The sequence below is a fragment of the Panthera leo genome, chromosome A3 (assembly GCF_018350215.1).
Source record: "Panthera leo isolate Ple1 chromosome A3, P.leo_Ple1_pat1.1, whole genome shotgun sequence".
Taxonomy (NCBI): Eukaryota; Metazoa; Chordata; class Mammalia; order Carnivora; family Felidae; genus Panthera; species Panthera leo.
The window spans coordinates 54233680-54259478 of record NC_056681.1 but is presented as its reverse complement, the minus strand read 5'-3'; the positions used below and the strand labels follow the sequence as shown (position 1 = coordinate 54259478).

Below are 25799 nucleotides of genomic sequence, written 5' to 3'. Positions count from 1 at the left end.
ATCCAGTGCTGTGGTTTAAAATTCTCTTAAGAAGGGGGCATGTTTCTACTACAGGATGAGAGAAGAGGTCTATGGCAAATACCCCCTGAGAGAAGAAAACCAGCAACTTAATTTCACACAGATGTTAACAGATGATTGACATTAGGCCTTTTCTGGGAATTTCTGACAAGGGCCAGGCAAGCTAGACTCCAAAGAGACCATCATAAATTTGGCAAATGGTAAGAAAGAAGACCAGGCACACGCATGCATCTGTCCCTCAATTGGCACCCTGGGCTGAAGTGTCCAGGGTGCCCAAGGTTCAAGACACCACTTTAAAAGTGCCCACTCTCTGTGATAAAAGTAAAGGTCTAGAGTCACAATTGATTTCCAATTAGTCTCCCCTTCTCAGCATTTTGTGAGGCTAACACACTAAGCACCCACTCCACAAAATGCCAGTTTCCTGCACTATTCAAACATCAGAGCAGACCAGTTACACCCTGATGTTACTTAGAACCCTAAAAACTGATGACAAACTGTCATCAAATGTGCAGATAATAAATGAAGTGAGAGGAAGAAGAAGGCTGGACAGGGAAAAGATGTCACTGTGCCCTTTTGGCCAATATGAGGAATACCTTTATATCTGAGACATTTAAAAAGATTCAGCCCTTTGAGGTGCATGTGGGTGGCTCAGTTGGTTAAGTGTCCTACTCTCGATCTTGCTCAGGTGATGATCTCACGGTTCATGGAATCAAGCCCCGCGTCAGACGCTGCTCTGACAGTGTGGAGCCTCCTTGGTATTCTCTCTCTCCCCCTCTCTCTCTGACCCTCTCCTGCGTGCTCTCTCACCAAATTAAAAAAAAAAAAAAAAAATTCAGCCCTCTCAACTGTGATATATAAAGCTCATCAGAGGAAGAGAAGGGGAATCATCCAATGACTTATAAAGGGAAACTGACCCCTTGTGAAGTCTTGCTATGGAAAGAAACAGGGAGGCGGAATGCAAACCCACTCAGCTGTCTGTTCTAAAAGCAATGAGGGGAACAGGTAGGGGGTGGATGCTTTTAACTGCCAAGATTTCATTTTCACAGGGATTACAAAGAATAGAACTGCATTTAGTAGAACTTCTCTTTTTCTAGATTTTTTTTTCAATCAGTTCCCTTATTTAAAAAGAAAAAAAACAAAACAAACATCTCTTCCTGTTTTGCCCCTTCACTTCATTTCTCTGTCCAAAACAGTAATGTGAAGTAGATAAGTTGCACGTCAGGGTCTAGCTTCTGCTGCTTCAACAATGCCGTCCTCCACAACCCTGCACCCGTTGGTTTGGGGTTGAACCTGCACCCCTCATCCTGCTCCTAACCCAGGCTGGCTTAATGGGCCTGGAGGGGAGGTAAAGTTCTGCAGGTTGGCAAAACAGGCTCGTGGTTTTCTGGCATTCCCTACTTAAGGTTCTTCCAGAAGTCGTTATACAACAGGTGAGGCAATCAGTACATATCTCTTTGCCAAGCAAGCAAAAGCCAACCCCTGAGCTCTTGGTGGGTCAGGCTCACAGCACCCACTGCTCATACTGAAGAATAACGTGCTCCAGCTAACCTGGCCAAAAAATCCCTACTGCATGATTTCTGGGGTCCTTTCAGAGCCGAATGGGAAACACCCCTCTGTGGCTTTGTAAATGGCGGGGCCTCCTGCGCAAGGTGACATGAAGCAGTCGTCCAAGGGTGTTCTTCGGCGGGAGGAAAAGGGGTTCGTGCTTTTCCGAGAGCAGACCATGGGTGGCTGACAGGTGGCCTCGCTGCTGGCTCGTGCACAAGCAGGGAGAGTGGGCTGGGCCGTCTTACACACGGAATCCTGCACTCATTTTTGATTCCTTCCTTCACCTGAGACAGTCCCATGGGCCCAGAGCAAGCACGACGGGGGGAGCCCCACCACTCACCTCCATACACCTCCGAGGTGGAGGCCAGGAGCAGGCGAGCGCCGACTCGTTTTGCCAGCCCTACAGAAAGCAAAGATACGATCAGAGAAGCTGACAACCTCAGGGAAACGAGGAAGTTACAGAAGCGCATGCATGTTTTTGTGGCCAGTTGATGCAGTTTTTTAGTATTAATTGTACCTGATCATCTGTGCCCTGTGCACCATCCACTCATATTGTATCTACCTTGAAGCAAACAAACAAAAAACCAAAATAGAAGAACACAAACGAAACCTCAGAGGCACAGTATTTAGTTGGACACTTGTAGGTGTAGGTGCAGGCAGGGCCAAATGGAGAATCTGTTAGTTTGGTGAGGTGTGGGTTCGGGGTTACCACCAGTAGGCAGAAGGCAAGGCCATACGCACCTTCCCTTCCACCGTCCCTGTGACGCGGCCCACCTGCCACTTCCTCGATGTGCCCCCTGGCATTCTGACTGTGCCGGAGCCAGCCCCCGCCGGCTGGGCCCCTCCACACCGCTCCCCCCCCGCCCCACCATCTCCTTCAAGGCTCGGCTGCAACAGCCCCTTCTCCAAAACAAGTCATGACATCCCTGTGTCGGGCTCTAAACGCTTTCCTGCACAGACCCCTTGCAGGCAAAATGGACTAGAACACTGTGCTCGGTGGTAGTCAGGTAGGTATGGAAAGTCTCTAGGCACTCACAAAGTCCCAATGTTCATCAGAGGCTCACGGCAGCTGTGTGCCAAAGAGGCCCATCGCCCTTCACTTAACCCAATGGCTCCCGAACGTACTCCCCCATGGAGCCTTTGTGGACAGATGCCACCAAATCGACAGGCCGGGGGTGCCACACACCCAGTGCTGCACGCATGCCCGCCCACGGGGCAGAGGTCCAGCGAGGTGTCTGTGAAGTGCTGGGGCTGGGAGCTGGGTGTACGCACACAGCCTGCGGGCACTTCTGGAGGCAGCCAGGTGACACAGAAGGGCCCTGGCATGAGGGGTCCTGGGGTGTGGGTGTGGGAGCACCCAGGGGAGGAAAGCAGGGAGCCATGAAGACACCCAAGAACAAGAGAGCAGGGCTGCCAAACAGGAAGGATCTGGAGATCATCTGTGCAAATGCCACAACATGCTGGAACAAATAAATGCTAAAAAGGGACGTAGCAGGATCTGGAATTTATAGGCTAAGGCTACCAACACCACAGGTCTGTCTCTTTCACTCCTATTTCAGCCCTCGGAAGTCTGCCGAGTGATCACTGTACCACATCACTGCATAGACATATCGGTAGCAGTTTCAAAAGGAAGGACCCCAGGATGTTTTTGTTTTTTTTTTTTTTGTAATACACTTTTGAGGTAACTGTAGAGTCAAATGTGGTCATACAAAGTCAACAGAGAGAGACCCTGCATAGCCTCTACTGAATTCCCCCCAACAGTAAAAGGCTGCAAAACCAGAGTACAATATCCCAAGCAGGACACTGACATGGATACACTCAGGACCCAGAGCATCTCCATCATCGTGAGGACCCCTTGGCGGGGAGCCAGGGGAGCCCCACCTGTGTTGTTCTAGTGCCCAGATGTTTATGCAGAGACTGGACAAAGGGGTCTCATCTTGAAGAAACCGAGCACGGGCCCAGAGAAGTGGGGAGCCACAGAGAGGGAAGGGCCCCACCAGGAAGAGGCCAGGGGGGGTTCACTGCATCTTGTCTCAAGTGCAAAGCGATTAATGACAGCACCTCTTTCCGTCTGGAATATGAAGTCCCTCTTAAGTCTTTGCGGCCGAGCGACCGTCCCCCACCTTCAGCTTTTGTCCCTGTCATTCCTGAAAGGAGTTTATCATTCCTTCAGGACTTCCAGGTCCAATCTCACCCATGGCCCACGAGTCCCTTCTGCCTGGAACTCTAACAGCATTTCACTGGCACCTCCCTTTGGGAACATTCCCTTCCTCCTTGGTGTCACTGGTGCCTGGGCCCATGTATCGCCTTCTCCAGGAAACACCAAGTTCCCTGTCAAAAGACAGGACGGTGCCTGGGCACAGTGACTGCACAATGGATGCTATCTTCTTAAACATCACATGCTTGGTGGCTCCTCTGTTGTATCTCACTTGGGTATGAAGGAGGCGGCTGGGGCAGCAGAGGGAGTGTGGGGAGGGGTGGGAGCAGCAGGCAGCTCTACCAGTGTCTTACCTCTGAGCAGAAGGGAGACCCTGTTCTGTCTAGTGACCAGGGCAGGGGTTGTAACAAAGGGAACAAAGCCCCTTCTACACTAGGAGAATGAATCATCTATTTCTTGCAGAGCTGGACCCCTCAAACTGTTTAGTCTACGAGGACTGAAAACCAGTCTCCGGCATCCCTGTCGGTCCCTTGTCTCCATGCTTCCCTCGAATTACAATTTAGTGCTGCATTTCCCAAACCCATTTATAGAAGCTGTCTTAAATGTTACCATAATTAAATCCATTTTTCACTTGACATTTTAAAAAGTGGTTCCTTTTTCCCCACTTTGCAACTAATCAAAACTCCCAGTTTTTGAAACCTGTGTCAAACTTGAGATGCCTTTGATTTCAAGCATTCATAGGTACGCATTATCCACAGCTACCAATCTACGGCATGTTGTTTGTAACACGCACCCGTGGCCCCCTTTGGTGAATCCCGCAATTCAGCCTAGACTTGGGCACTCAGCTTGGACAACCCCATAAGGTCGGCTGGTTTTCTGCTCTTCCCAGGGGCACTCCTGAAACCCCCATGCGCGCAGTCCGCACCGACCTGGCCTTGGATCAGAGTCGCCAGTGCCTCTTCTAGCTCAGAGGCACACACACCATGTATCACAGGGTAAAGTGAAGGAAGGTGTCACAGTCACACACACAGTCACAGTGACAGGTGGTCACTCTCAGGGGATTCAACTGTGGCAGTGCAGACTGGTTACTAGGATGGTGGTGTCCCCCATGACAACTCTGATGGCTCGTAAAGTCACTCCAGGGGTGAGGGAGGGGTCTAAAGTCTAAGACCAAGCTCTAACAGAACGTCGATGGCCTATGCCTGGGATTGCCTACAACATTCCCCAAAACAGCTGCGAAATAAGGGAAGGACAACTTACCTAGCATGTTTAACGTCCCGATCGTATTGGTCTTCAGCGTCTTGATGGGGTTATACATGTAGTTTGGAGGGGAGGCCGGAGAGGCCAGGTGGTATATCTGGTCAACTAAAGGAGACAAAAATGGAAGTTCGTGATTTCCACGGAAAACATTAAAAATATTCTGAAGTCCCAAGAATCAGACTGTATGATACAGGCATTTCTGAAGCACTGAAATTCTAGTTGTTACTGTTTTACTCTTCATAAAAAGTAATTTGCTTTTGCAATTAGAAGAACTTTAAACAAAAATAGAAAGTCTAATTGTCTGCAACAAAAACACATGGGGGCCCAGTAATCTGGGCCTGTTCTCTAACGAGAGTCAATCTGATTCCAGAGTTGACTGTTTTCTGAGATCTGTCCCAGATACAGCATGCAAATCAGGAGGAAGACCAATTTTTCAGACACTGAATTAAACATGAACATCCAAAGCAAGCAAGGTTTTTAATTTGTAAAACCAATCTGACATAAAAGCACTAACGTACGGGAGGAAATAATCTTTTGCTTTGTTTTTGCAAATCTTGTGTACATAAAACCAGACCCTGAGATGACAGTTGGGGGGTAGTTTCTGTTTTTCACTGACTGATTATTTTTTAATTTTTGTTTTCATTGTTTATTTTTGAGACAGAGAGAGACAGCGTGAGCGGGGGAGGGAGAGAAAGAGAGGAAGACACAGAAGCAGAAGCAGGCTCCAGGCTCTGAGCTGTCAGCACAGAGCGTGACGCGGGGCTGAAACTCACGAGCCGTGAGATCATGACCTGAGCTGAAGTGGGACGCCCAACTGACTGAGCCACCCAGGCACCCCCTCATTGACTGATTATTTATTGAGGATCTGCTTAGTGGCTCACGAGCAAAAAGACACACTGGAAACTAACATTAATAATAAGACTTCACTCACTGAATGCCTACTTGGTGAAGGACACAGGACAAGGGTGGGGATACAATGACAAATCACCAGCTCTGGGGGATTCTGGCCTGATGAAGGAGACTGGGCAAGGGGGTCTTGCTTTGAGGTGGGCCTGGCTGTGCAGAGAGATGGGCCAGGAGCTCATTCCCGGCTGGGCTACTTGGGAGTGGGTGTGCTGCATACCAGGGACGGGAAAGGGTGAGGCTACAAGGCAAGAGTTTCTGCTGTGGCTCTGAAAGGTCTCAGTGAAAATTTGGTCCAGCTACAGCATGTGAGACTTTAAATACCAAGATAGAATCTGGATTTGCACGGACAATGAAGACCACTTAATTCAGAGCAAGAGACATTCCGAGAACCTGGATTTTGGCACCAATCACTAAGCAGCTGATAACGCATTGTAATAATCACCATAATTTTGAGGGTAAAACACCATTATTCCTGTTTTACATAAGAGATTATGAAGCTTGCAGGTGAAGCAGCTAAATAATGACAATGCCAGGATTTGAACCCAGTTCCATTTTAATCCAAACCCAGAGCTTTTTGAGCATTATACGGTATTGCCATCACTACAGTTGTAGTCAGAGGGTGGTTTTTAAAGCCACAAATGGTGAAATGACTGGGTTCTGCACGACTCCCCTGTGTACAGGCATTCACTGGAACATCCCCATCCCCAACCCTTGCTCTCCAGGGTCAGGAGCACCTGCCACACAGCAGAGAGGCCCTTGGGAAGCAATGTCTCCCTGTCAAATAGCATGTATAGGAAAGCCATCCCTCCAGACAAAGTCTATTCTGTGCCACTGCACTTCAGCTCCAGGTGAAAGAAAATGTCACCACCATCACAGCGAGCCAAGGATATGAAACACCACAGCCAAAACGAACCTCCTTGTACATGGCTTCAGCGCCCATTCAAGAGGGCCCGCAGGGACCTCCTTGGCCTCCCACCCTCTTCCTAACCAGGGACCACTGCTCTCTTTTTAGGTAATGGCACATTAGGGGCTAGGTTTTAGAAACCACAGGCAAACCGGCAAACTAGGAAAAACAGTTCCCATGGTGAATTCTCCAATGTAACTTTCTCAGAAAACGTCCCCTCCCACCAAAAAATGCCCACCTTCCCCACCGACACTCACTCACCACCCATGCCCTCCTGAAAATCTCCTGTCGTGCCCGGATGGCATAGGAATCACCACAGTGCCTTCAGGGGCCAGGGCTATTTCCGAACACTCACCCAGGGGTGAGAGCCGATGACAGTTTATCTTCACACAAGGGGCAGAAATGATGCCTCCACACAAGAGCATAATATTCTAGGCTGTGAGCTTGGTCTCTACTTAATTCACACTAATTATCACAGTCTTTCAAGCCCAAGCACATCTGGGAGGCTCAGTACACATGAGCCACCAAGACTAGGAGAAAGCAGAAGCCGGATGGTTCTATGAAGACCGTATCTTTGGGGAAGGGGTTCTAGGTACTGCACAGGCTCATGGAAAAACCTGGTAAGGATATGTTTTTCCAATACCATGACCATCCCTCAAGAAAGCAAAAACAACATGTAAAAGACTATAGGCCCCATCTTCTGGATTATTTACAAGGCTTCTTTTTTGCCAAGACTATTCCAGAAAACTTCTGATGTGGTTGCTTTAAAAAGTCTTAATTTTGGGGATGCCTGAGTGGCTCAGTCGCTTAAGTGTCCAACTCATGATTTTGGCTCAGCTCACGATCTCATAGTTCATAAGTTTGAGCCCCGCATTGGGCTCTACGCTGACGGCATGGAGCCTGCTTGGGATTCTGTCTCCCTCCCTCTCTGTCTCTCCCCTGCTTGTTCTCTATCTCTCTCAAAATAAATAAAAAAATTAAAAAGTCTCAATTTTTTTAAAAAGAAGATACTTCTGCAACACTATATCAAAATCTCAATAGCGATTTTTGCAGATACAGAAAAAAAAAAAATTCTGAAATTCATATGGAATTTCAAGGAACACTGACTAGCCAAAACAATTTTGAAAAAGAGGAACAAAATTGGAAGACTTACATTTCCTGATTTCAAAACAGTACAGAACTACACTAATCAAAGCAGTGTGTTACTGGCATAAAGACAGATGTATACACCAATGGAATAGAATACAAAGTCTAGAAATAAAGCCTTGTATACATAGTTCAGTGATCTTTGATAAGAACACCAAGTCACTCAATGAAGAAAGCACAGTCTCTAACTGTCAGTTGGGAAAACTGAGTATCTACATGCAAAAGAATAAAATTTTATTCTTATCTTACGCTATGTACAAAAGACCTAAATGTAACACCTAAAACAATAAAACTCTTAGAAGAAAACAGGGAGAAAGCTTCATGACATCATGGCAAAGATTTCTTGGGTAGGACACAAAAAGCAAAGGCAACAAAACAGAAGCAAAAACAGAAAAATAGGAGTACATCAAACTTAAAAACTTTTCTGACAGAATCGCAGGACACAATTAACAGTAAAAAGGCAAACTATACAATGGAAGAAAATATTTACAAGCCATATATATGAAAAGGTGCTAATATCCAGAATATATAAAGAACTCTAAATCAACAGAATCAAATAACTGAAAAAATGGCAAGGCACTTGTATGCCCAAAAATGATAAACAAATGGCCAACAAGCATATGATAAGAGGCTCAACATCATTAATCATCACAGAAATGTAAATCAAAACTACAATGAGGTATCATTTCACACCCATTAGGATGGCTACTATTTAAAAAAAAACAAAACAAAAACAAAACAAGTGTTGTTGAGGATGTGGAGAGAATGTAACCCTTGTACACTTTGGCGGTGACAGAAAATGGTGCAGCCACTATGGAAAACAGTGTGATGATTCCTCAAAGTCTTAAACACAGAAGTAATCTAAGAACAGGAATCTCACTTCTGGGTATATGCTCAAAAGAACTGAAAGCAGGGTCTCGAAGAGAAATTTATAAACCCATGCTCATAGCAGCACTCTTCACAATGGCCCCCAGTAGATGCAACCTAGGTATCCACAGATAGATGAACAGATAAACAAAATATAGCGTTAGTGTGCACGTGCATGCGCGCGCACACACACACACACACACACACACACACACTGAAATATTATTCAACCTTAAAATTGAAAAAAATCCTGTCACATACTTACAACATAGATGTACTTTGAGGACATCACCCTAAGTGAAATAATCTGGTCATGAAAAGTAGGATTCCACTTACACGAGGTACTTAGAGTCGTCAAGCTCAGAGACGCAAGGTAGAACAGTGACTACCAGGAGGAGCGTTACTGTTCAGTGGGTCCAGAGTTGCAGTTTTGCAGGTGAAAAAGTTCTGGAGAGCTGTCCTAACATAATATGTTTAACACTATAGACTAGTACACTTGAAATCAATGGTTCATATGGTAAAAAACAAAGTAAGATACTGATGAGCCATAAAAGCAGATGAAAAAGAGTATTAGTGGAAAAAGGGTATAACTTACTAAAGCTGAAGTCAAAATGAATAGTTTTTTGTGTACATATGTGTTCTCTTCCCTTTCTCTACTCTGGGAATATAAGAGCTAAAAATAAGGCTCATGAGCCACTGCCAGTCATTCAAGATTCTCAGTCAATCCTTGCTATGTATCTGTCACCCAGTGAAGCTTTCGCGTGAAAGATGCCTAGACCCCTGGCATCCAGGGGCAGACGTCTCAAGCAGGGAGACTCTGGACCTTTATAGACACAGATACTTTTAAAGCCACATTTGAAGACTACTAATTTAAAAGTAGAACCCACACTTTTGAAAGACCAATCTTTCTTTAAGAAAACACAAAACCTTTGAAAATTATTTATAGTCTGTTAATATGCAAGTTTGTTAAGAGCGTCTATCTAAATAAGAGGAAAATCCTAGGATTGCTTTCTGACCCTCCCCCCTCCCCCAAGTTACTCGCAGTTGATAAATAGCTGAAAATAAGAAGCAAACAAAGATTTTACTGTGAGACCTGTAAGTTAACAAGACAGGTCTCACAAAATGCCATCATTTTAAGGCAGTTTAGTCCTTTCCAGCTTACAGAGAGGACCGGTAACAGCAGTCTGTTCGTGCTCACCTGCTTCAAAGCTCAAGAACACAGGTGTATGTAGCTGACCACTAACTCCACATTCAGCTACAGCATTTCCAATTATTTTTTTTATTTTTTAGTTTATTTATTTTGAGAGAGAGGGGGAGAGAGAGTGCAAACATGAGTGGGGGAGGGCAGGGAAAGAGGGACAGAGAGAGAATCCCAAGCACGCTCTGCTCTCTCAGTGTAAAGCCTGGCACAGGGCTTATTCCCATGAACCACGAGATCATAACCGGAACCAAAAATCAAGAGTCGGGACACTTAACCGACTGAGCCGCCCAGAAGTCCTTGCATTTTCTCTTTATAAAACATCTCATCACACCCCACTGCTTCTCTCGGGCAGAAGCAGGCCAGATCCACAATGCAGTAAATCTGGCCGAACCTTCAGAGCTGAGTGCCACCCCAAAGAGCCTACTCGCGCGTGCCTGGAACTGAGCTTGCGACCTCCGGATTTCTGCTCATGCAGGTGCAGTTGCCACGTGCTCCCCAAAGACCGTGCAAATCGAGGGTACGGGTTGTGATCTCACAGAAGACATCATTCAGCACTGCTTTTACTCTTGAGGTGACAACCTATGCAGCGAAGAAAGGAAGGTCCCCAAAGCATCAAAGACTGCGGGAGAAAAGGGTGCCCTGAGAGCCCATCCCTTGTGAGTCTGACATCAAATAAAAGGTGCAAGCATTTCTAATCCGCTCCATCTCCTTTGCATATGCAGAATCCATACTTTCTCCTGCAAGGCTCAATTCAGATGTCAGTTTGTGTGGGGAGCCTTCTTGCAGGCCCTGGTCAGAGATAATCACTCTTACCACCGGCTGCCTGTGCCACTGGTTAATTACTGCGTTCTGCCTTGTCAAGTGCTTCCTACACATCCTGTTCACCAGATGAAAAGCTCACTGAGCACACGAAGCAATCCTTTTTCCTCCTTAGATCTCCACACAGCTTTGCTCTCTGCAGCAGGGGGCCGCCCTTGTTACCTATGAGCACACATGAAGGAAGATTCCTGGGCAGACCTAATGCATCAGAATGGCTAGACAGGCCTAGGAATCTGCCACGGAAAATAAATTCCCCTACATGGCGCCTTGGCCGGGGCCAATTTGGGAACGGTGCTCACTAAAAGTTAGCTGAGTGAAGAGACGAGCCATAGACTGGGGCCTTTTCATTCAAAAGACTATTCCATCTGCTAGCTCAGCCTGAGTGCAGCCTCTGTTACCCCTTGGAAAGGCTAGTAGTAAGGTATGCCCTATAAAAACTATGTCATGACGCCTAAGTAGCAACACTGATGCACTGAAGAAGAACCTGAAATCCTATGAAAATCATTTCCAACAGCCCCTCCTTCCCATGAGAACGTGTTCTGCCTATAGCATTAATGACAGTAACTCTGGTTCCGGTCCTAAAAAGGACCACACGATGGAGGCTGTTGACTAATTATCCGGGTAAGGAATTACGAAGAGGAGAGCAAGGGGGGGTGGGGGACTTTAGAACACGCATAACATAAATAATCGGAATGAGAGGTGCTATGAAAGTACTAAGTAATATTAATAATAACAGAACAGTAAAGTTAACCCTCACATCCCAGAGGGGGAGAAAAGCCCTCAAAAAAATGTCAACTGCCTTATCAAAAAGTACACCAAAAATGAGCGTGGCATTCAAAAATCTAAGTTCAGGGGAGGGAGAGGAAGAAACAAGTAGAAAGGCATGCCCTCTCATTTGCTGGAGCTGTGCCTCTGGACTTGACCACCACGTGACTGTCCTGCGACCCTGTCACGTTTTCCAGGGCCATGTGCTGTAATCATGGAGAGAAAAATAGGAGCCTGAGAAATGAGCCCTAAAAGATTAGCTCAAATTAATGATCAAGAAAGGGAAACAGTAAAGCAAGCCAGTATTTTCCTTTTTCACAGAATTTCCTTAAATAGGTCCAAAACAGTATGCCTGCCAAAACACAGGACATTATTTTCATGCTGGGAAGAGGATGGGCCAGGGGAGGGTATGGCAGAGGCTCGTTCGGCCCCACCACGGATTCTGAAAATAATACTGCAACTACACGCACCACAACGAACGTTTTATATGTTTTCAAGATGAATTTCACTGTGCCTGCAGTCCACACAGATGATATACAAATATAGAAGGAATAAGGTGTAGAAATTGAATGACTCCTGAGAAACCCCAAATTGTTCAGGTTCCATGAAAAAAAACGAGCGTGCTCTCCTACCAAAGGCGAAATCCACATAAAAGCCTACTGAATGTTTACATCTCCTGGTGATTTATTTATTATTTATTTGGGTTTTTTTGGCGCAACTTCCTAGCATAGCCCAGTCCAACCGCCTCCCTGTGCCAGAGCCACACCTTACTTAACTGGTAAGGAGTTGCACCCTGCAGCTTTGGAAAAACTACAAAATAAAACAAAAGGTTGATTCTTGCTGTGAACTTGTGGGATTATTTAGCATACAGCAGAACCCCGACGTAAAGATACTCCTTACACGTTTTCTTTCCCTGCAGTCCAGGCTGGAGCCCTGCCACAAATACTACACAAGGTGTCCCTCTCTGCAACATGGAACAACGTGAGGCCTAACCCTTGTCCCCCAACACCAGTATTTACGATGGAAAACAGGATTTAAGAAGATACATTTGCTTGGTGCCCACCTCTCCTGGCCCTGCACAGGATCTCCACACCTGGGTACAAGGTGGGTAATAGGGCTCCACGCACTGGTTCCCTCACCTGCACATGAGGATAATAAATGCCTACGTCACCCATATGTTGAAAGAATGAAATCTGTTCATTATACACAGTGATTAGAATAGTGCCTGGAACACAGTGAGTATTCATTAAGTGTTTGCAATTGTTATTTTCTGCTTTCATTGTTCTGGACCTCTTACTCAGGTACTGCATGTTCCAGGACCGGGCTTCCCATGACGCAATGGACGTCTCTGTCGTTTTCTGTCCTCTACAGAAATGTTGGTCTCAAGGTTGCTGCTTGTACAGATGGCGGACAAGTAAACTGGAACAGCTTTTGGGAGGGGCCCAGGCTATATATACATCAGGAGCCTGGACATGAGTCTAAGACAATGACAACAGTGACTTCGATGTGTAAACGGGGCGGCTTTCTCAAGCAAGGTTCATAATGGCCCCATACTTGCAAACTTGCAGACACCCGAGACAACACCAATAAAACTATGTGAAATTCACATGATGGGGAAGTGCTAATAAAATAACCTCCTGAACACACAGCTTAGTCTAGCCTGCCGCACACATGCTTAGAACGCTTACATTAGCCCACAGTTGGGCACAGCCTACTTTGTAAAAAGCGTTGAATATTTCCTGTACCTTGTCGAATACCGTACTGAAAGCAAAAGCAGAGAGTGGTTGTCAGTGTACCAGCTGCTGACTCTCGCGATTACTGGCTGACTAGGAGCTGTGACCACTGCCACTGCCCGGCATCACAAGAAGACAGGACTGCATGTCCTCAGCCCGGGAAAAGATCCAGATTAAAACTCTGAAGCATGGTTTCCACTGGATGTGTACTGTGACCACACCATCGTAGAGATGGAAAATCTTTAAGTGGACCATCATTAAATCGGGGACCATCTATACCTCCATCCTCCTTCAGCAGTGTCTGCTCCATTCTGAAAACCCTCCAGGGTCAGTGCTCGGTTTCCTGTGTGTCTTTAATCCTTGCCTGAACGGTCACAACGTTCTTTCTCTAGACATCTTCCCTTCTCACTGAGCCCACCCGTGGCCAACACCTGCCCAGCAGGCCTCCAGGCTGGAACGAGGGGGCTGTCCCAACGCTGCACCTCATTTTCACCATCTCCATGGCCTGGCATCTCCCTCGCAAAACCCAAACACAACCCGCTACCCACCAACTCTCGCTTCTCCGAAACTTCCCCATGTCCTAAATAGATGGGCTGGAAGAAGAATTAACTTTGCTCCTTCCAGAGCTCAATACAGATTCACCTTCTGAAACTTAAATGGTAACATCTGGTAAAATCCAGAGTTCTTTTCAAGCAATATAAAACCAGATCAAGTTATTTCAGTGGGTATTACAATTCCTTCCAAAGAAGCGCTATCTCTTCTCTACAGCGCAGCCCAGACAATGCAGAGGCCTCTAACATAACTCCTGTGACAACAGCACCTCTGGTCTAAGTCAGTTTTACGGTTAATGACCACACAGCGGTCCCCAGATTCCGCGGTACCCCATTCCCAGCCCTGACGTGCACACCCCGCGTGTGTAGCAATCACTTTCTTCCTTCCCAATTCCACCACCACAATCTGAGTCCAGATGACAGTTACTTTCCCACAACAGTTACATGGCTAATGCCCCTGCTTCTGAAACATAATGGTTATACTTTGAAAATAACAAGAGGAGGAAACCTGTGCCGAAGGGAAACCAATGAAGCTCCGCTAGGACACTGCCAAATTAAGTGACACCTCTGTGTGACACCCATTATAGTCCAAAATTTTGCCAGCTCCAGAGAAACAAACCAAAACAAATCCCATGTAATACTTTTGGAAGCTGAAGAGCGTACTGCTATGGTGTAAATTTCAGATCAACTGGAATTTCTTTTATTAGGAAAAAGGTATGAAAAAATAGTTACGTATTAAATGCTGGGTGTACATACTTTGTAATACACTCTACCGCGCAAAGGAGGAGAATAATTTATGACATCAACAGGACATATTAACTCGTTCATCACTGCTAAAAGAACAGCGTACATTGGGGCACCTGGGTGGCTCAGTCAGTTAAGCATCCGACTCTTGGTTTTGGCTCAGGTCACGATTTCATGATCTCTCTTGGTTTCCTGAGTTCAAGCCCCCAATCAGGCTCTGCGTTGCCAGCTTGGGATTCTCTCCCTCACTTTCTGCCCCTCTCTCACTAGTGCTGTCTCTGTCTCTCTCAAAATAAATAAATTAATTAAAAAAAAAAAAATCTGCATACACACTACACCAATGGTAACACCGCTTCAGGTGAGTACAGGCTGTGAAATTCAATCTGAGGAAAATCTAAAGAGAAGTCTAAGTGAACTATAGCAGGTACTACAAGCACGAGGCAATGATGGGGCACTCAAGGGTGCCCTAACTTATGTCCTCCTTTGTGTGAATGCAACACCGAGGAAAGGAGGCAAATCAAACTAAGTTCATCCGGTTAAATTCATGCTGTATCTGATTTAAGGCGAGGAAGGATTATTCCCTCTGAAACACACAACCGTACCCACACGCAGGATTGAACAATGCCCATCTTCCCATAAGGGGCTTGGATTCAGGTGGGCACTGTGGGGGTAGAAGCAGTGAGATGGGGTGATCGGGGCAGGGGTGGGCAGACTGTCACGGGCATGGAAGACTCACGCTAAAGCTGGAGAAAGTGAAACACGGGCTTGGACTACGGAGGTGGAGAAACGTCTTCTGTTCTGCCACACTGGTGCCACTCCCACTGCCAGCAAAGGACAGAAAATGTCAACCCTTCTCGTGAGCCCACGTCGTGAGTTCACGTGTGTGTTCTCCACAGAGTCTACTTCCAGAAGCAGATGTGGCCTCGGATAGTTTTGGTGTCAAAGCCCAGAGGCAAAGCAAGTAATTTACTTACCAACATACCATTTTTACTAAGTTTTGGTTTCTCCGTAGTACTCAAATTATGTAATCAGTAGTTACATTTCACAAATGTTTACTCGCATGTGCAAAAAGGGAAAAGAGTAATAATAATAATAATAATAGCTACTATTTGGGGAGCACTTACTGTGGGCCAGACCTTGTGCCAAGCCCTGTGGTTTTCTACTGATGCCCTAACAGGCTTAGAGGCTACAAAAATATCCATTTATCATCTACTGGGTCTGCAGGTCAGAAGCCAGGCACTGTGTGGCTCAGCTGGTTCTCTGCTCTGCCCTCACAGGCTGAAATCAGGGTATCAGCAGGGACGGCTGCATTCCTGCCATCAGAGGGTGATTCGAGGTGTTGGCAAAACTCAGTTCCACGAGGCTGCAGCACTGAGGTCCCCATCTCCCTGATGGCTGTCGACTGGGAGCTCCCAGAGACTGCCCGTGGGCCCTGGCTCACAACGGCCGCTTTTGAAGCCAGAAGCGGTGGGTCAAGTCCTCCTCATACCTTGAATCTTCCGGATTTCTCTACTGCCTGTCTCTCCGAGGCATCCCTTCTACCAGATCTCCCCAGCTGGCTTCTCTGCCTGCTGCTGCTGCTTTTAAGAACTCATGTGATTATGCGGGTCCACCCACATAATCCCAGGTAATCTCACTATCTTACAGCCAGCTGATTCATGGCCTCAATGCCAAGAGCAGGGCCTTTCACTGCAGCGCGTTGACTCCTGCACTTGGCAATTCTGCCTATCACATGCATGACCTCAGTTAACCCTCAGAGCAAACCCATGGTCAAGTCCAGGGGGAAAGTCAGCCAATTTATCTGTTACCTAAATCATCTGGTTCGCTTTACAAATTATAGCCTAACCCCCAAATAATCCCAGATAGATTAAATAATTAAATGTTTAAAAAGAAACAAAAATATCACACAAACCAAAAACGCCATGGCTAAATATTTCTCTATTCTTGGGACTCTTATAAGCATAAAATAAATAGAACAGCAAAGAGGGAAATAAACAGATGAGCCTAGAATTACAAAAATTAAAGGCAAAAGCCAGATTTGGGAAGAAGGGCAGGTGTTAAGTATATACTGGATGATTAACATCCCTATTATGAACTCACATAAAAAACAAACATTTTTTAAAAAAGCAAAATAAACTGTTAAGATTTCTTTTCTGAATTAACATGTTAGAAAATCTAACTTTTTTTTCTTCTGTCACCAGGAAGTCGTGGGTTTTTCTACCAAATTAGCAAACCCATCTTGTTAGCAGTTTTGGAAGCTAATGCTGAATGCCACTCATGCATTAGTGACACAGACCCCAACAAACAATGAAGGAAACGGATCAGCATTTGGCGTAATTCATATTTGAACACTTGATTAAGGAAATAAAGTTCAGACAAAGACAGTTATAAATGAAATCCTGGAGAACTTTAAGGGCAGGAGTGAATAAAGCACGGTGTCCCCATACAATGATACTGCACAGTTACACTGGCTCTCCAAGATATTTTGCATTATGCAGACGCAGGAAAATGTCCCCGACATGGTAATACTGAAAAGTAGAACGCTACACTACCCGTAGGAGGAGGAGGAGGGGCGGGTGACGAACGAGCTTTGGAGCCTGAAACCCAAGGCTGAATTCTGGCTCTACCACTAATAGCCCTATGGCTTTGGGCAGGCCACGACCCGATTCCGGTTTTCCATAAATAATCAAAACGGGATGACACCATTTACCTCTCAGGGCTCCGGTCGGATTTAAATGAGAATTAACAGCAGGTCTGCTGATCCTAGGAGGTCTGCTAGCCAAGCACCTGCTGGAGGTTCTCTTCAGTACACCTCAGACAATCTCGAAAAATGTCTACCGGAGGCCCCCCATATCAGCCTCCTGTGGCCGTTGTTGTAACTGAAGTACCATGCACCAGGTGAACCGAAACACCAGAAATTTCTTTTCCCACAGATCTAGAAAACAAGGTGTTAGCAAGGCCACACTTTCCCCAAAGGTTCTAGGAGAGAATCCCTCCTTGCCTTTGAGGTGGTCCTCAGCCTGGGGCTGCATGGCTTCAATCTCTGCCTTGGTCTTCATGGACCTGCTCTTCTCCCCATGCGTCTGTGTCTTGTCCATTCTGTCTCCTATAAAGGCACTTGCCATTTTCCAATGGCACTTCCACACGTATATTTCCATATGGCCCACCCGGGTAATCCAGGCTGAGCTCATTTGAGATCCTTAACTTGATTATGTCACCAAACATCTTTCCCCGACATAAGACCACACTCACAGGTTCCAGGGGTTAAGCCATATGTTTGGGGGGATCCATCCGGCCCACTGCAGTGCCCAAACCCGCAAAGTTTGTGGAGTGGCAAAGTTAGATGTGGAATTTCACTACTAGTGCCACATTCCACACCAGCCGGTGCCCCGCATGAAGCTACGAGTACTGTCACACGAGTGACAGCCACCAGACCTGCCGTGCAGTGGGGAGGACTGTGCACTACACAAGCCCTCCTTGAAAGGACCGCTATGTCCAAAGCCAGGGGTGCTCGGAATAGCGAAGTCAAATATCCACGCTGCCGTAACTGTTCTCTCATCGCAGAAACTAGGATAGTGCCTTGTACCTGGTGAGACTACTTCAGAAAGAAGGCAGAGCCCAAACTCACTGTGGCCAGGTCGGTTGGCTGCTCTGGGGAGCAGCCCCACCACGCTCACCGCGCTGTTGATGTGCGCTTTCGCTTACCTTCGATGTAGAGTGGCTCCACCACGTCGTGGTTAATCAGCTCGAAGTTCTCGTGGCCGATCCAGTGCTCCACATTCCTCTTCCTGCCAGTGAAGAAGTTGTCCACCACAGTCACCTCGTGGCCATCCATCATGAGCTTGTCCGTGAGGTGGGAGCCCACGAACCCCGCTCCTCCGGTTATCTGCACCAGGACAGGGTGCCCAAGGTCCCCAGAGAAAGCACAAGAGGACACGGTGACAACCAGCTTCAAGGGGATATGCCTTTGGTGCAGCCACAACTTAACACTTGGGAGGAGAGCAAGGAAGGAGGACACTAATGGTTTCAGGGCAGCGTCCTCTCTCTTCCTCCAGAACAAGTCGTCATACTACTGTCGATTTCTAAGCAGCCTAAAAACTTAAGCTACCACCCAGTAAATATCAGTACAGAAAAGCAGCTACAAGTTTCCAAATGTCCCCTCTGACAGAGAATTTCACATTAAAAGGTTCTTACTTTATGCCGGATGGGACACTGAACATCACTTGTGTAATTCTAACACTCCTGCAGAGTTTCAGAATGTTTTAAAAAGTGATTAGAACATGCAGAGATTTGGTGAGCTACCAAATGATATGTTTTTTTTTTTTAAATGTTTATTTATTTTGAGAGAGAGAGTGAGGAGAGGGGCAGAGAGAGTGAGGAGAGGGGCAGAGAGAGAGGGAGGGAGAGAGAGAATCCCAAGCAGGGTCTGCACTGTCAGCACAGAGCCCAACACGGGGCTTGATCTCACGAACGATGAGATCATGACCTGAGCTAAAATCAAGAGTTATCAGATGCTTAACTGACTGAGCCACCCAGGCACCTCTGTGGCTTTTAAACTGGACACAAAAAACTCATTAAAAAAAAACTATTATCTTCCCAACTGCTTATGAGAACAAATGAATAAGCAATAGCTACTGTCTTCAGACCTAAACCCTAAGTGATTGAGGTCCACTGTTTGGTCAGTGTCTGAGCGGGAGCACAAACACTGCGTGGGGTCCACCAACGGGCCTACAGGGACACGATGCAGCTGTGGGGGGCAGGGGGCCAGCAATGCCATCCTGCCAAAACCGGAAGAGGCAATCGCGATTGAAAAACACAGCTTGAGGTCATAGATACTTAATTCAAATTCAATGGTGTAAGTGGAGGAGCCAGATAGAGCACATACTGTATTTTGAGGAAAGAGTAGAAAGAACAAACTCAGAAAGCAGACTCGTGAAGTCAAACTATCTTCTCTGCCCTGTTCTGTTCTCCGCCCTGCCTTCTCTGTTCCCAACTGAAAGAATTAACAGAAGGAAAAAACCCACCAATTCTCTCACTGAAAAAAGCACAAAAGCCCCTAGGCCTATGGTTTTAAACCATTTAGTTTGCAACAAAGCCCTCTGTGATCTGACACGTAATTCCAATGCTGACCACGGGTGAGGGCAAAGCTGCCCGGGGTGAAGAAGGTAGATTTGGGAGACAGTGCAGGGGAGAAATGCCAGCCACCAGCACCAACCAGACATTTACACTTGCTCTGATGAAAATCACAGACACAGCTGACCCCTGAACAACTAGGATGTGAAGTGCACGGGTCTACTTGTATACAGATTTGTTTGATAAATACAGTACAGTACTATGAGTGTATTTTCTCTTCCTTATGATGTTCTTAATAACATTCTGTTTTCCCTAGTTTGTTTTAAAAACAAAATACATAATACACATAACACGCAGGATAAGTGTTAATCGACTGTTTATGTTATGGAAAGGCTTCCAGTCAACAGCAAGCAAAAGGAGTCAAAAGTCACATGTGGATTTTTGACAGCCTGTGGGGGTGTCGGGGGTGGATGGTCGGCCCCTCTCGGCCCTGAGTTGCTCAAGGGTCAGCTGTATGATGGTTGAGAATGTGGATGGTTGAAAAATCCTGATGCTGAATAGCTTTCAATCAGCTGCATTCATTTAAAAAAAACAAAATTTATGTTTATTTACTTTTGAGAGAAAGAGAGAGACAGAACACAAGCAGGGGAGGGGCAGAGAGAGAGGGAGACACAGAATCCGAAACAGGCTCCAGGCTCTGAGCTGTCAGCACAGAGCCCAATGTGGGACTCAAACCCATGGACTGCAAGATCCTGACCTGAGCCGAAGTTGGACATTTCAGTGACTGAGCCACCCAGCCACCCCACAGCTGCATTCATTCTTAATGGAGAGCACCACTTCCTAAATCCTTTCTGCTTCTGAGGTAAGAAACAAACACCCAGAGGAACTGAATTTCTGACCAAGGTCCCCAGGTCATCAGTAATGACAGAATAAGCCCAGCCTTCCTAATTTCATATTCTCTCCACTACCTGTAGATTTGTCTGGTTCATGTTTTATCTTCAGCACCCCTGTATTTCACCTGTATACCTGAACAATGATTTGAAAAGAGAATTTTGGGGAAAGATAACTAAATTTCAACTCTCGCTCACTATATGTGCTTAACTCAGGGGATGAAAATCCATTTTATTTTGCCTTCATTTCATTGCATTTTCCCAAGCTTCCCACTTAAGTTCATAAATCAGAAAAATTACATCTTTTTAAAAAGAAATTTAACCTCTTTTAATGTAACTCTATATCCATACACAAATGTTTCTTAAACTAAGACGTTCTGTAGCATGCTAACTTTACCTCCGCATCTCATCTAAAATGACCTAGCGACGACTCAGCTAAGCAGAAATGCGGTGTACTAAATTATACACAATTGCCTCCAACATTTTACTAGTTTTAGTGGTGACATAAAATTGCTGGAAGCACCTTAGCCCTCCTTAAAATGCATTTGAACTGTTTTTTCTTGAAGAATTCCTTTCTATAGAAAATACTTAAAGATTTATGTAACATAGCTGGCTCTCCCTAATCAATTTCAGTCCATTAGGCAAGCATTTCAAACAGAAACAAGACTGGCAGAAGCCCATCACTTACAAGCTTCCTCAGGAAAACTAACTACCAAACCCGGGCCTACCTTCCCAATAACTAGGAGGTAACATCGAAGAAGACAGTAGGAAGAAAGGACAGGAGACCTCTTATGCTGAAATTGACTGTGCTCCACGCAGCTTTGCAGGGCTCTGCAGTTAGCAGCTCATCTCCACTGCTTGTACTTCTGCGCTGGTGGGAGCTCACAGGCAGGGAAAGTGGTCCTGCTCAAGGGTGGCATTCAAACTCATGCTGCTCAGTAAGTCAGCAAGAAGAATGCCTTTCTGAACAAACCTCTTCTCTGTGCTAAGGCTCCAACAATCACTGAAAAGGCTTTGGGTTTTAGCAACAACATGGCACCAGATGACTCTGAAATGTGGCTTAACCTATGAGCCAGCAGATGAGTGAAGAACACTCAGTCCATTTATTGTGGCTACATGTAAAGTGGCTCTCGGCATCAGCAGGAAGATCATCTCACGTGGAAATAATAATAACCCTTGCAAGGCTGTGCAGGGTTCATATACTAGTGTATGGTAATAAACATTCTGATCGCTCTGACATGTGGTAGCAGAGAGATCAGAAAAATTAACTTTTCTCTGCTGCTGAAGACATGGATGTATTTCTCAAGTCATGCTTAAATGCCTACACGTTTTTGATATGATAGAAATAACCCAAAAAGATGGGTGTACAAGTATAACAGACTTTAGAGTCTGCTCAGGGTGAGATTTATGTAAACCATCTAAAAAGGCACAAGGTCTTCTATAACTTCCAGAAGAGAAAGGCGATTATGTGGTATAAGTAGTTTAACAATGATTTAGGAGTATTACTTGGCTGTTTGGGACAAGTAGTCCTACAGCCTAAACAACGGGTAAAAAGAACAGAAAAGCTTGTGCACCAACCACTTATATATCAAGGTCACAGATAAAGCATTTCCTGCAGAATGGCACTGTGAGGTGCTCCACAGACCTGTCCCTCAGCAAAACCATAACTGGGGAGGATCAATTAAAAAACCTAACCAGTTAAAGTCTTTGGAAATTGTCCTAAGGGTATACATACAGCAGATGAAGAAACACTTATTCAAGAAAATCTACACAAATTCAGTAAGAACAGTGAGAATCTGTGACACTTGAGCCATGGACCACTCCCTCCTTCCACCCTACAAGCCCAGAGTTCAGAGTGGATGAGTGTTAGGTGTGGCCAAAACAATGGAGCTGGCAGCCAAAAGATCATGGTATCTCACCAGGAAGGGCAGGGCTCAGGCCTTTCTGATTCCCTCCAGCGGTGAGCTGCACAGGCTAAATTCCTAAGGTGTGAGCCAAGTGGTTAAGACCTTCCTCCTCCAGCTCCCACTCACAGGGCAGAAGCTCTACCTACCCCAGGCAGGGCAGGCGGTGAACGCATGAATAATGGGACCATGGTCACCCTTGCCCAAGCTCAGTCAAGGAGTGGATTCCATGTGCAGAGAGGCCAGGCGAGAAGACCAGGGGCACTGTTCCTGCCTGCCCCCTGCATGTAAGCAAGAATGTCACTCCCTCCTCCAGTTCCACAGCAGTGACTCAGAGATTTTCCCCTGGGGACAGAGGCAGTCACTAAAAACACAGAGCTCCAAAGCTCCCACAGGGGTATAAACTAAGTGTGAAAGACAACGTGGGAAAGTTCAAGCATAAAGGTGATCTCAAGCATAATGAATGGAGATTTGAAGTGGTAAGCAACAGAAAGGAGCCTGGTAGCTCTCTGAGAACAAGCTTGAGCACAGGCTGGCCAGTTTAGTACAGAGAACCAGGGAAAGACACACCTAAGAGCCCTCCCGGGCTTAACAATCGGCCTAAAAATCTACCTCTGCAAAGGGGCCAGAATTTAACTGGATCCGACTGAGGAACGATTTATAACACAAAGCACTGATTAAAGCATAGTTTGCTCAACTAGAGATTACTGGAGCCTAAAAGTTGGTGTGGATACCACACAAGGCAGACAGCTTAACAGAGAAATCAAGCTAAAAGATGGTCACCAAGAGCCCTGCTAGAACCACTGCCATCCCAGGGTGACTGTGTCCATCCCCAAGCCTGCAGCCTCTGAGCAGTGCCCGTCAGAGCTTCACCCTCCAGGGAACGCACGTCACTGAAAGAGACCAGCCAAGATACTCAACAAATAAACAAACAGGCAAAAATGAAACAAGGCTTAGGGAAAGGGGAGAACAGTATCCAGAGTTGCTACAATATACTACCTAAAATACCCAGGTTTCTGTAGAAAATGTTGAGACTGGCAAAGAAACAGGAATGTGTGACCTGGACACAGGGAACACCACCAGGCCCATCCGTGCATGGGCCCAGCTACCAGGTTTACCAGAGTCTTCAAATCAGCCATTATAAATAAGTTCACAGAATGGGAGGAAACCATGCTTTAAGAAGTAAATAAAGACTAAAAGGGGAAAAATTATAAAATAGAAACAAATGAAAATTTGGGGGTTGACAAATATAGGACAATTCACTAGAGAGATTCAACAACTGACTGGATCTGGCAGAAGAAAGAATCAGCAAACCTGAAGATACGTCAAGAGAGTTTATGCAACCTGAAGAGCAGAGAGGAAAAAAGAAAGGAAAGTAAATAGCCTCATCCCAGTCTGAGACGCCAATAAGCTCACCAACAGGCACGTAAGGGGAGCACCAGAAAGGAAGAAAGAGAGGAACCGAAAAATTATTTGAAGAAATAATGGCTGAAAAGTTCTCCAATCCCATGAAACACATGAATCTACACATTCAAGAAGCTGAACAAACTCCAAGTAGGATAAATGCAAATATGAAGCATGAACCCATATCACACTAGAAACGCTGAAAATCAGAGACAAAGATAAAGTTTTGGAAGCAGTTGTACTGGGTTAAAACACTGTCCTACAAAAGTTATATCCTTCTTGGAATCTCAGCACAGGACCTTATTTGGAAGTTGGGTGATCGCAGGTGTCATCAGTTTGAGATAAAGTCATACTGGAGTAGAGTAAACCTTGAATCCAGTATGAGACACACGGGGAGGGCACCATGTGATGATGGAGGCCAAGACTGGGGAGATGTATCTACAAGTCAAGGAATCAAGGACGGTAGCAACACCAGAAGCTAAGAGAAAGGCATAAAACAGATTTCCTGCTAGAAACTTCTGAGATAGCACAGCCCTGCCAATACCCTCACATTAGAATTCTAGCTTCCACTACTGGGAGAGATTCAATTTTGCTTGTTTTAAGCTACTGAGCTTGTAACTGTGACAGCAGCCTTTGGAAAGTAAACAGAGACAAAGGAAAGGACTCAAGTACAAGGAAACCCCCAACATGATTAACAGCTGACTCTCCATCACAAATAATGGAGGAAGCAGTAGGGTCATTAACATATTCAATGTGCAGAGAGAAAACTGCCCGCCAAGAATTTTATGTACTACCAAAACTTCTAAAAATAAAAATAAATAAACAAAAAATGAGAGTATTCATTGCTAGCAGCCCTGCCATTCAAGAAATACTAAAGGATGTTCTTCAGGCTGAAAGCAAATTATCCCAGAGAGCATTTCCCACAGAGGAAACAAAAGGGGAAGGAACAAATAATTAGTAATTATAAAAGACAATGTAATTGCACTTTTTCCTTTCCACTCTTAATTGATTTAAGGACTAAATTGTACAGCACAACAATGTGAATGCACTTAAAGCCACAGAACTATATACTTAAAATGGCTAAAATGTGGGGCACCTTGGGTGGCTCAGTAGGTTAAGCAACCGACTCTTTGATTTCAGCTTGGGTCATGATCGCAGGCCCATGGGATCAAGCCCCGCAACAGGCTCTGTTCCAGTTGTGGAGCCTGCTTAAGATTCTCTCTCTCCCTCTCTCTGTGCCCCTCCCCCCCCACACTTGCAAGCATGCTTTCTCTCTCAAAAAAAAAAAAAAAAAAATGGTGAAAATGAAAAACCGTGTTACGTATATTTTACCACCACCACAGCAAAACAATTGTAAAAAATAATGTGAATTACTGTATTACTTGCCCTGTAAAATATAGAAATCTATCTGACAAAAGAATGAAGAGGGTAGGTGGGAGCAAAGTTGTATTGCAGTAAGGCAATGACACCAAAAGTTTACTCAAACCCCCAGGAACAAATGAAGGAAACCTGACAAGGTAATTAAAAGGTTAATGTAACAAATTCTGCAAATGTCTCTTTACTCTCCTTCATTCACTCAGCTTATTTAAAAGATGTAAAATTATATAAATATAAAATAATTATAACAATGTATTTTGTAACATGAACTGAAGTAATACATAAAATGGATAGAAATAATATCACAAGAAGGGGTAAAGGTAGTAAACTATGTAGGAGCGGCAGGTTGACATCTCACTGGATCTTAAGTCTACATCTCAGGGTAAATCTGAAGTAGAGTATCATAAGTTAAGATGTACATGGTAAGCACTAGAGTAAGTAAGAACAGAATGAATTTTTAAAATACATAAAAAATAATTAACGAAATCCAAATTACACATAAGAAAACATTTACTTAATGCAAAAGAAAAG

At 45.4% G+C, this 25799-nt stretch overlaps 1 protein-coding gene across 6 annotated transcripts in view; it reads right to left on the bottom strand.

Moving 5' to 3' along the window:
• The window catches only part of UXS1 (UDP-glucuronate decarboxylase 1), a 95280-nt gene that overhangs the window by 28875 nt on the left and 40606 nt on the right, over positions 1-25799 (bottom strand). For all 6 annotated transcript variants that reach the window (XM_042931850.1, XM_042931851.1, XM_042931852.1 and 3 more), the window contains 3 exons: positions 18326-18506; positions 4985-5089; positions 1907-1966 (listed from right to left, as the gene is read on the bottom strand). In XM_042931850.1, the coding sequence (XP_042787784.1) occupies positions 1907-1966; positions 4985-5089; positions 18326-18506 (346 nt within the window). The remainder of the gene's footprint in view (positions 1-1906; positions 1967-4984; positions 5090-18325; positions 18507-25799) is intronic.